This window comes from Aristolochia californica, unplaced genomic scaffold (assembly GCF_029961685.1).
Source record: "Aristolochia californica isolate CCGP_79_NKW_82.1479 unplaced genomic scaffold, dmAriCali1.0.hap1 SCAF_7, whole genome shotgun sequence".
Taxonomy (NCBI): domain Eukaryota; kingdom Viridiplantae; phylum Streptophyta; class Magnoliopsida; order Piperales; family Aristolochiaceae; genus Aristolochia; species Aristolochia californica.
Genome location: NW_027182268.1, coordinates 7,456,637 through 7,467,382, shown reverse-complemented (window position 1 = coordinate 7,467,382; position 10,746 = coordinate 7,456,637). Strand labels below are relative to the sequence as shown.

At 37.7% G+C, this 10,746-nt stretch overlaps 2 protein-coding genes across 3 annotated transcripts; one reads left to right on the top strand and one right to left on the bottom strand.

Annotated features, from left to right (window-relative positions):
• LOC137935942 (ABC transporter F family member 5) lies at positions 1–4,466 on the bottom strand. Of its 2 annotated transcripts, none has more exons than XM_068780379.1 (9): positions 3,410–4,466; positions 2,720–3,061; positions 2,418–2,558; positions 2,032–2,211; positions 1,246–1,401; positions 808–909; positions 595–723; positions 352–456; positions 1–263 (listed from the first exon to the last, which is right to left on the bottom strand). In XM_068780379.1, exons 1-9 carry the CDS (start codon positions 4,301–4,303, stop codon positions 168–170), a joined length of 2,145 nt encoding a protein of 714 aa, XP_068636480.1. In that variant the 5' UTR covers positions 4,304–4,466; the 3' UTR covers positions 1–167. The 2 variants fall into 2 exon arrangements, with proteins under 2 accessions (XP_068636480.1, XP_068636481.1); XM_068780380.1 differs by having other exon boundaries at positions 2,032–2,208.
• Positions 4,467–7,735: 3,269 nt separating this feature from the next.
• LOC137937582 (uncharacterized) lies at positions 7,736–10,533 on the top strand. Its single transcript, XM_068782677.1, has 3 exons — positions 7,736–7,892; positions 8,720–8,941; positions 10,273–10,533. The coding sequence occupies exons 1-3, from the start codon at positions 7,875–7,877 to the stop codon at positions 10,318–10,320; spliced, it is 288 nt and encodes a 95-aa protein (XP_068638778.1). The 5' UTR covers positions 7,736–7,874; the 3' UTR covers positions 10,321–10,533.
• The last annotated feature ends 213 nt before the right edge of the window (positions 10,534–10,746 follow it).

Genomic DNA, 10,746 nt, shown 5'->3' with positions numbered 1-10,746 from the left:
CATTCTCTGCAGAGAAGGAACTTTCTTCAGCTCTCATATCCGTCATTAAATTGACTTGAACGTGAATTTGTAAAATATGTACACCGTACGATCTTCATGTCTGTCCTGTATGCAACTTTTTATACAGGAACAAGGTACAGAATGTCGAGCTTTATGGGCTCATTGGGTCAATTCCATCGCTTTGCATTCTTCAATCCTTTCGATTTTGCCTTGGCTTGCTGGAATGCCAACCTTTTTTGTTTCTTCTGAGCTTCTCTTTCTGCCTGAAATGTTTATTATTTCACATGAGCAAAGAGTTGACAACCAATAAATTACCAGATGGATGATCTGGACAAAGCTGGGAATGGATACCTTTGACATCTTTGATTTTGCTTTGACCTTCGGAGCCTTTTCCTCTAGCTCTGCTTCACGCTCAAGCTCTCTTTCTCTGGCATCCAGATTTTTCTCCAGATAATACTGAATGAGAAGATAAGAGTTGTTAAGTATTTCATTTCCCATTCAGAAAAGTATTATGAAAAGTGAGACCACACGATCCTCCCCTTACTAACAAAGGGAGACTTAATATGGCACCTCACGCAAGGAACAGCTACTCACATTATAGTCACCAGCATAGTCTTGCAAGTTACTGTCCTTCACCTCTATAACCCTATTAACAATCTGCCGAATGAAGTATCGATCATGAGAGACAGTGATGACGGTGCCCTCATACTCTGATATTGCTTCCTGTTCAACATTTGCAAGTTGCAGATTATGGAACTCCATGTAGTGGTCTTGGTCACTCAATGTACAAAGAAAAGTAAAGATTACCTCGAGCATCTCTTTTGTTGGTATATCTAAATGGTTTGTGGGTTCGTCCAAAACAAGCAAGGTCGACGGTTTGACCATGAATGTGCAAAATGCAAGTCGGGCCTGCATACCAAAAGAAGATATGGGGTTCAGTAGACACATTTCAGTAGTGTACATGCTAAGAAAACCTGACAGCCCAGGAGTTACAAAAATATGAAACCTCGAAAACTCGAAAACAGTTCACTTCTCATTAAACAAGAAATTCATATCAAAATCATTTAGAGAACAATTTTTTCTATTTTTTTTTCTAAAGGAACACCAACATTGGCTTAACACAAGCATCGACCACTATATTAGCTGCTATTCAACTGATGATAATAGATCAATGAAATAGTTAACATATATATATAAAAAAAGAAAGTGAATGGAGGTGAAAGCTAATCATAGATCATCACTAACCTTCTCACCGCCACTTAAAAGTGAGACTTTCCTATCAAGCATGTCCGCTTTGAAATTACAACGACCAAGGAGACCTTTAATATCATCAAGTCTCCAGTCATCAGCAACTTCTACTACTGTTTCAAGTACTGTTTTCTCCAAATCAAGGGCTTCAGCCTGACAAACAGATTGATTTCCACATTATCTTCGTGAAAATGTACACGAATAGCATGGTGACATGAAGCTTAGTTTCCCTACTCTCATCATGTTGGTACATGCATAAAAAAGTAAACACAATGATAAGCTCAAAAAAGGGCATTTCCCATTCCGTGTCTAAATAGATAATCAAGAGTTCAACTTACTTTTCTACATTAGTCTGGTGAACATAGGTCATGTAAGTTTGTATATACAGTTAAAAGTTCTCATATGTGGTTTTTACGTTCAAATAATCATGTGGTTTTAAGTTCAAACAAGTTGTGCCTTTCAGGGATGCTGATATGCAATGCTAGTTAAATTGGCATACATGTAATTTAATCAATATTCCTCCCATATGTGGACATCACCATGTGGATCTATGTAACACACAGTACAGTTCAGAATGCTGGTTCATAATATATCACATGGTATGCCAATTTAACCAATATTCACCCTATATTCGTGGACACCACTATGCCTCAAAATTCAAAATATTGCAATTTTTGGCAACGAGAATAACACTTCCAACTGGTAGAACAGCATAACAAGACACAAGACAGGCTTCCCAGACCAAGTAATAGAATCATGCTGCTGCTAGTATTAACGATATACCTGGTTTTGCTCAAAATAATTTGGTAGAACATTGTGCTCTCCAGTCATAATTTCACCTCCTTCAGGCTTCTCATAATCCATAATCAATTTGAGCAAGGTACTCTTTCCACATCCATTAGGACCAATAATGGCTATCTTTTCACCCCTTTCAATGGTAAGATTTGCCTTTTCAAACAACTTCTGTCAGACAAGCAAGTAGGATAATTGTCAACAGGGAGAAAAGAACGGGCACATGCATATCACATGGCAATAGCTGATTGAAAACGTAATGTTACAGTACATCTTAACAGTGTGCCTAATGATAAACAGCACAGAAAAGATACATATTATTTTTTGTCAACTTGCTCTAAATTGTTCACCTACAAAAACTTAAAAAGACTACTGACCTGATCTCCATATCCAAATTCAAGATTTCTTATAGTAACTACAGATCTTCCACTTCTTCCTCGCTCTGGGAATCTGAACTTAATCTGTTTTCGTTGAAAAGGCTTCTCAACTTGCTCCTCTTCTCGAAGCTTTTCCAATTTCTGTTGGGAAGAGTGTTGAAGGTGAGGTCAATTAGTGGACTCAAAATTCAATGACTGATGAATTCCAGCTCAATTCAAGGAAACCCCTATAAAATTTTAGTACACTATAAAAGGATAATGGAAATAATAAAAGAAATGGTGGAAGGCAGATATTCAAAAACCTTTTCTGCTGAAGATGCACGACCGGAATTAGCACCAGCACCTAGCCGGTTTATAAGATCTTTTGTGTGCTCAATTTCCTTCTGTTGCTTCTCCCATGCTGCATATTGAGATTCAATCCAAGCTGCTTTTGCTAAAATATACTCTGAATAGTTTCCCATATAGGTCTTGGATACTCCCATATCAGTTTCCACAATCTTTGTGCATAATTGATCAAGAAAAGCTCTGTCATGAGATATCATGACCATGGGCACATCTTGCTTTTTAAGGTAACTTTCAAGCCACTCAATGGTATCAAGATCAAGGTGGTTTGTAGGTTCATCCAGAAGTAACAGATCAGGTTCCTGCCATCAGCAAATATTGTCAACAAACAACTAAGGCAACTTGATCATGATGCTTTAAATTCCTAAAGAAACAAGGTCCTAAACATATTCACTAATATCTGAATCGTGGTCCTTCATAATTAAAACTTGAATTCCTGTAGCCTCAGCTCAAGGCTAACACTCTCTCCACTCAAATGAAGATCCGAACCATCTAGCAAGTAAAATCTGAAGAAAATCAAATATCACTCCAAGTTCTTTATTGAAAGAGAAAGCTTCCGGCCATAGCAACTCATCATGTATTAACTTTGTCTTTAAGATAGGTTATATAATATATATATATAAAGAGAGAAATTAAGCCAAAGATAGTACCTGAAGTAAGATTTTCCCAAGTGACATTCTCATCTGCCAGCCACTGCTGAACGATGCAACCAGCCTATCAGAATCCTCCGGAGTGAACCCGAGCTCTGGCATCATCTTATTAATTTTCACATCCACCGTGTTAAGATCAACCATTTGGGCTCGTCTCTGAAGCAAATCCAATTCATCTAAAAGCCTACCCATCAATTCCATATCCTCCACGGAGCTCTCTAATGCTTTTTGAGCCTTTTCTAACCTCCCCGCAACCTCCATTTCTTCCTTAAAAGTACTAAGAAACTCTTCTTTGACAGTTTTGCTCGGGCAAACCTCGAATTCTTGACTCAAAAATGCAATTTTCATCTTCGGTTTGGCTTTAATCACATTTCCGGAGTCAGGATCGTCCTGCCCGGCAATAATTCGTAATTGGGTCGTCTTCCCAGCTCCGTTAACTCCTACTAATCCTACTTTTTCCCCCTTTTTCACCTCCCAAGTAACATCCTTCAGCACGGTAACACCTTTGAAGCTCTTGCTAATTTTCTCTAACCTGACACCTGAGGCTACGCTCGAAGCACCAGAACTCGAATTAGGTTTATTCTTCCTTCGCTGAGGCTCCTCAACAGAAGAGTCGGAAAAGAGTGACTCAATATCAGTAGTTTCCGCAACAGAAGTTTCAACAGCAACAGCCGAAACACTCAACAAACCCCTAGAATTCTCGCTCCTTTTATCAAATACACACTTTCTTCCACCAGTTTCTATAATTCTTCTGGAATGAGATAACGAAGCCGAAATTGACGTGATAGGTCGAAACCTAGGTCTAATACTGGATTTCCTAGCATCTAAAAGAGCCGAACCAGTGAGGAAGCTCGACCGGAGATCAACGCATTGGAGCTTACTTGCTACGTCCATTGTCTGCAGCTAGACGCTCGAACTCAATAGATATAACTTGTAAAGATGAACTCAACCACTCAGACGTAGCAGCATATATAGTGAATCGAATTTAAACACGAATATCAGGATTTCTTAGGCCAGGCGACGAATTTCTCTGTTGCTGAAGAGTAGTCGCAGAGGAATTCCCCGCCCGTGGAAAAGCCAAAAAAATAGAGCACAGCTATCGAGTGGAGAACCGAAAATGGGACTCGAGATATTAATACAGAATCAGAAATTAAAGCTTTTATTTTCATATTTACCAAGTAGATGTACTACACTACCCCTGATATCTCACGGGAATTACAAAGCCTAGAAAACCTGAAGTAACTATTCTAGAAAGTACTAGGAGATATGCAATAGAGTGAGATGGTTAATGTGGCATATTCGTTATTTTTTTGAAGGTCAGGGTGGTTTATTTGCTAAATCAGATGCCTTTCGCAGTTTTGTGGCGTGAAAGAAGCGGGGATAATCTGTAGCGGAGATAAATCGATAATGCGGTATGCGGCTGAGGCGCGAGAGCGGGAATTGTGGCTCTTAACGAAGTCCTCAAAACCGCCAGCCAATTGTCGCTTTCCACGTTTCATTTCGAGGAAGCTTTACCTGTCCTCGTGTCCATGTGTTGTCCACGCGTTCCTTCCTGCAATCAGGTTGGAATCTGCTACGTTATTTTCTTCGAGGAATTGGACTTCCCCATTCGTGAGGCCCACTTCAAGTAATTGTTGCATTTAAAAACTCCAGCTCTGGGCTGTTGAAGGAAAATGGGTTGAGAGTCCATGGCCCAGTATGGAATGACTCTTCTCCACTAAAGTCCATCACTGGTTTGGAAGGAACCGGGTCAATCCCTAAGAAATTGAGTCACATAAGGTTGCCCTTACAATTTTTCAAGTCGATTGGTCAAATCAATTGGTCTAGTCACGAGTCGTAACACCATGGTATTAATATCGAGCCCCACTTTTTTAAAAAACTAACCTCGGTTTATTAAACCAAACCCATTTGTGTTAGATTATAATATAGTATTTTATTATAAAATATTATATTAGCAATTTAATTGTATTTATATTTTATAAATATTTATTAGAATTTGCAAATAAAAGTGCTAATGCCTCCACTAGTCTATAAATAATTAAAAATTATCTCGTGATATCTTCTACGACTTGACCCGAAGTAGTACCTTGCCCAACCCCAGGTCCAATAGAAGCAAGCCCTATGGTCTAGGGGTGGCATCGAACCAAGCCAAATTTGAACCTATATATGTTTAAGTTTGGTTTGATTTGAATGCTTATCGAGTTTGATCTCAACTTCAAGCCTAAAATTGAAATCAAGTTCAAGTCGGGTTCGAACTCCAACCTATATTTAAAACTACAAAAATAAATAAATTATAAAATAAATAAAAAAAAATTTATAATAAACTTAGTATTACCACATAGGAGTCCAAGACTTTGCAATAGACCATACTAATGTATAATACTGGTACTAAAAAAAAAAAAGGCAAACACCTCTATAAATTGTGTTTTTCCATAGGTAAGCAACGACATTAAATGTTGAAGAACCCAAAATGGTTGAATGATCGATCGTCTTTGAAGTTTGAGATAAATAAGAATAATTATTAATCAACTAAATAGGAAACTGACAAGAGCAATTAAAGTAAAAGGGCTAACAAGAAGGCTAACAAGGTTGAAAATCTCGAGTTTAGCTCATTATATACTACGAACCTTATTTCAAGTTTGAGCTCAAGCCAAAATCAAGTAAACATTGAACAGTTTATGATTGTTTGGTGCCATCCCTACTACTGTCAACCCAACAACAATAACAGAGCGTAAAAAATCATAAGTATTTATAACGAAAAATAATTACAATGTTTTTTTGAGAAAAAATGGATTATACCATATTTTTCATAACTTTAAAAAGCACCAAATATGAATACAAATACTTAAACGTATACATTTCATTCTTCTTCTTTGGTTGCTCATGTAATACCCACTTTAATCTATTCAATATTTTTATTATAAAAAAAAACTACCTGAATGCAACATAGATTTAGTTGGTTTTTTTTTTAAATAAATGGGCCCACATTGACACATAAAGATGTGCATTTAATAACCATTATACTTGCAAGTGGCATAGCTAAGGCTATTTTCAGACGAGGAAAGCAAATAAAATAAAGTTTCAAGAAAATTGATACTTCCCAATAAATTGATTATTAAATGAGATTATTGAAAATTGATACTTCGGCGTTGATGTTTTGAAGATTAAATAATTGGCCTTAGAAATTAGGATTATTGATTTTTAGTACTATTTTTACATGGATAATAATTTTCTTTTTTTATTAAATCCATAAAATGATAAAAAAAATATTTTCTTTTTGACTAATTTTCTCATTAAAATATCAGATATTAGAATTCGGAATTTTTTTCACTAGTTTACGTTTAAGGCGAATAAAGAGAAAAAGTATGGGCAGATTTGATTAATATGTATCGGATTCTATGACCCTTTCCGACACGTATAGCTGGAAAATCCGGTTATTCCGATATGGGCGAGACATAATCATTGGGTTATTATGTAATTTCCAGCATGAGCATCTGCTGGACCGCGGTTATTTGATTCCATTAGGTGCTCCTGTGTCCAAACGAAAGCGAGTCGAAAGCACCGAAAGAACACTGTTAATGCGTTTGTCTGTTCTCAAATTCGGGATATGACGCGGCACCGGTGACAGAAACCATACAGCCGCAGAAACGTTCTTTTCCCTTTAATGACCCTCCCAACTCCAATATTACTTCCGTATCAGATAACTATGTCGAGTACCCCTCCATTAGTAGATAAGACTACCTGTATCAGCCCTCTCTTAGGGTAAAATCCGATATAAATCGATGAATACGTGATATAGGGATACGCCTACCCTGTTACAAACATTGGCACTCTAACTTGTTCTTAGGCCCGAAGTAAATAAGAATATTTCGGGGGGTATTTTCGTCATATCATATGGTCTCGTATTGGAGTCCAGTCGCATCGTTTTCTGGTCCAAAAAAAACTTCGTTCACGAGTCTCACTGACTGGAAAGTGAAAAGACCGTTTTACTCTTGTAACAAAAACCCAACGCCTTAGGATTATCCGTCACTGGGAAGGTCCACAAATTCAACTGGTGCTCAACGACTAAGAAAAACATGATTACCTAGTCTTAGGGGCCTACGGGACTTTTCTCCAGGATGGGTGGGCCCGGTTTCTTTTCTGACAAAAAAGTCGGCCGGACCACGGTATCCAGGACTCGGTTCTCCGCCTCGTTGGTCAAAAACGCGCGCCGCCCGCGCGTAGTCCTCGGAATCGGACCTCTTCGTCAATATGATATATGTCGAGGATATCTCGTGAAAATTAAAGTATCAAAAGAGTGTGAGATAGAACTACCTGATACAGCTCAACGGGATGGGCCGCACGAATCCGATCGCGCTGTCATCAGCTGTCTCTTACTCGTCTCCATTCTCTGTAGTATAAAACAAGAACTTGCTCCCTTCTCCGCTCCTGAAAATTTAGGTGACGAAGCTGCAGAATTGAATCCATGGAAGACCGCAAGGAGGTGAATACCTTTTTTCGTCTTTGTTATTCTTTTCCGTTCATGCATGTTTCCGATCTTTTTAGGATGGAAATGATCTTTCTCTGTCGCCTGGGGTTGTCTTTGGGGGCTTAGGGAATATTTGATGTTATTTGCGTCTTTTGAGCTTCATGTGTTTTCAGTTTTACTTGTTTTGCTTCTTGAGCTACGAAATATGTTTGTCAGCTTGATTTTGTTGTTTGAGCGAGTTTTTCGGCTTACCTGATATGAAGTTCTTTTTAGTGCATAGCGGAGAAATTGGTACTACAGTGGAGTCAAAGGTAAAAAGATGAATTTATTTTTTGTTTTTTTTACTGAACCTTTTCCGGAGATTTATACGTATTCAATTTTTAGCATTTTCTTTGGCATGATTTGTTACAGTCGAGGATTTAGCTTGCGCTGTGAGCTACATTAATGTCTTTAAATGTTGCTTTTAGCATAATATCGGGCCTGATTTATATTTTTTGGTTTGGGGTTCGTTGATCTTGTTGAGATTCTTTAAATTTGGTTTCGTTAAGCTAAAGTCAGATTGTAGGTGGCACTCTTCTCTTTTTGACAAAGATTAAATCAGTAGAAAACGGTTCGTGCTTGTTCCTGACTTACTCGTCTAAATGTCCGATGTCTTCTGCTTCGTCGCTATTTTCTTACGTTTAGGATTGTATTCCAGAGTATTTTTCAACGAATGAGTACAAAATAAATGGGACGTAGAGATCTTCTTTAAAAATATTGGACAAGGGTAAACTCTGTGAGCAAAACCGGAAAGATAAAGAAGAAAGATCTTGTCTTTATGGTTCTTTTTTTCCTTTCATCAGAGGAATACTTGGATGTCAGTTCCACAATTTGGAGATTGGGATCAGAAGCATGGTGTGCCAGATTATTCAATGGATTTTTCAAAGATAAGGGAGATGAGGAAGCAGAACAAGAGAGATGTCTCGAGAGCTAGCCTTGGAAACGAAGAAGAACTTGTTACAAGTCTCCAGACTCAGCAACACCAGCCTCTTCAGCCCCAGCATCACAATCCGCATTCGCCAACTGTAAGTTTCTTTCCCCCCTTCCGTTCTTTTCTCATAGCAACTCGGTTTTAAGACTACATACTGATCAAATAAATCTCAATAATCCGTGAGTAGCTAAGTCCTTGTAGAACCGAATCTTAATTCGAGCAGAACTGGTCATGGCTGCATTGAGAATTGATCAAGAACATTTTGCTGATAAGTCCAGATTGTTAACATTGTCAAATCCAAATAGATGCCACCTTGATGAAGATATCGATCATGATGATGTTATTCACTTAGTGTTTTCAGTTTTGCACTTATTGTGGGTAGACTTCGTGCTTTGCTCATAATATCTGCTGCGTGTCCTCTTGCTGGCAAAATCATAAAAGACTTAATCAATGCAGACAAAAATGCCATTGAAATTTGTGGTTGTTCTGTCCTGTTAGTGATGGGTATTTGCCACTGAGGCAAATAAAGCTTCTTGTCTGTCTTATTGATTGCGAAGAGCTCGGAATCTGCCTATTTCTGCAATATTTCTTCTTGTGGTAGCTAATGTTGGTGAAGTTTGTTCTTTGTATTATATAATGAAGTTCCCTCTGACCAAAATGAGAAATAAAAGAGCTCCATTGTCATCGGTCAAAATTGGATTACGTTGCAAGATGTAGAAACCAATGAAATTGTTTCGTGCAGGGCTCTTACATCGTATGGCCAAATCATTTGATTGACTGCTTTACATCCTGTATTACAGACATATTTAACTATGAACTCTTTGGGTTACTCAGTTAAAGAAAATTGCAATCCCAGTACATAAACTTAATTGGTGCTAAAAGTTTTCTTGAGCTTGATTTCTTTTCGTGTTCGTGTTGAGATTAGGAATAAACAAAAAAGAAATCATTGTTTATCAAAATTTATTGAAGTTTTTGTTAAAAAATGATTCTTTTGACCAGATTTTTTGTGTTCATTTTTCCTTTTTCGATTGTTTTCTCCGTAATTTATGAGAAGCACATATTGTGACCTTTCGTGTCCCTGCAGTTATTTGAGTTTTAAAATTCAGACTGGTGTGTCTTACCAGTCATGTCCAGGTATACACATTAATATTGCACCAAACTGATTTGTTACAAGGGTATGAAAGATCTTTAATATGACGTGACACCGTCATGTGGGTGTAAGTGACTAATCCAGAAGAACACGTGCTCCCCTAAAAAGACTATATTTGTGGCTGGCTTCTAGTCTGATTGTTTTTATATCTACTGTTTCGTCATTTTGTGCTATTCTAATTCTGTGAAGCCGTGAAGAAATAGCTTAAGTGATCTCTTGGCTGATTTCTTGTAATTGATCAACGTTGATTAATGTTTGTCATTTGGTATCTGCAGACAAGGAAGAAAATCTTGAGCTACTTCAACTGCTGTATAAAAGCATAGACGACGAACCCCAAGATGTTTTCCATTGGCGACCGTAGTTTGATTTTCTTTCTGTAAGGAGTTAAAGACTAAAAACAATCTGTTCGTTCTTCCCTCTTCTTTGTGAGCTTCAGCATCACCTAGGTGATGATTGATTAAAACAAAAAGAAAAAGAAAAGCTAGTAGATATGGAAAATCAACGCTTGGGTATCTAAATTTGTATCCAGCAACGCACGGTTGGAGAAAGGGAGCTGGTTTTCTGATTCAGTTTCTGCCCAGTCACGTCGAGTAAAACTATACTGGAAGGTTTGTTCATCGTACTGCAATAATTACGTATAAATTATTTTTCCTCGCGTCCTCTAGTATATGGTTGATGTATCGTTGTTATAGTACACGAAATATCTTAAATAGGTTTACTGCTAACAAATTTAGGGACGTTAGAAGTGT

What these genes read in the sequence shown, in the direction of transcription:
- LOC137935942 (XM_068780379.1), bottom strand. Translation starts at nt 4,303, where the DNA reads ATGGACGTAGCAAGTAAGCTCCAATGCGTTGATCTCCGGTCGAGCTTC. An exon ending in AATTTGGATATGGAGATCAG is followed by an intron (nt 2,212 to 2,417) that starts GTCAGTAGTCTT and finishes CTTGTCTGACAG; the next exon opens with AAGTTGTTTGAAAAGGCAAA. An exon ending in TTTTAAGTGGCGGTGAGAAG is followed by an intron (nt 910 to 1,245) that starts GTTAGTGATGAT and finishes TTTGGTATGCAG; the next exon opens with GCCCGACTTGCATTTTGCAC.
- LOC137937582 (XM_068782677.1), top strand. An exon ending in ACAATCCGCATTCGCCAACT is followed by an intron (nt 8,942 to 10,272) that starts GTAAGTTTCTTT and finishes TGGTATCTGCAG; the next exon opens with ACAAGGAAGAAAATCTTGAG.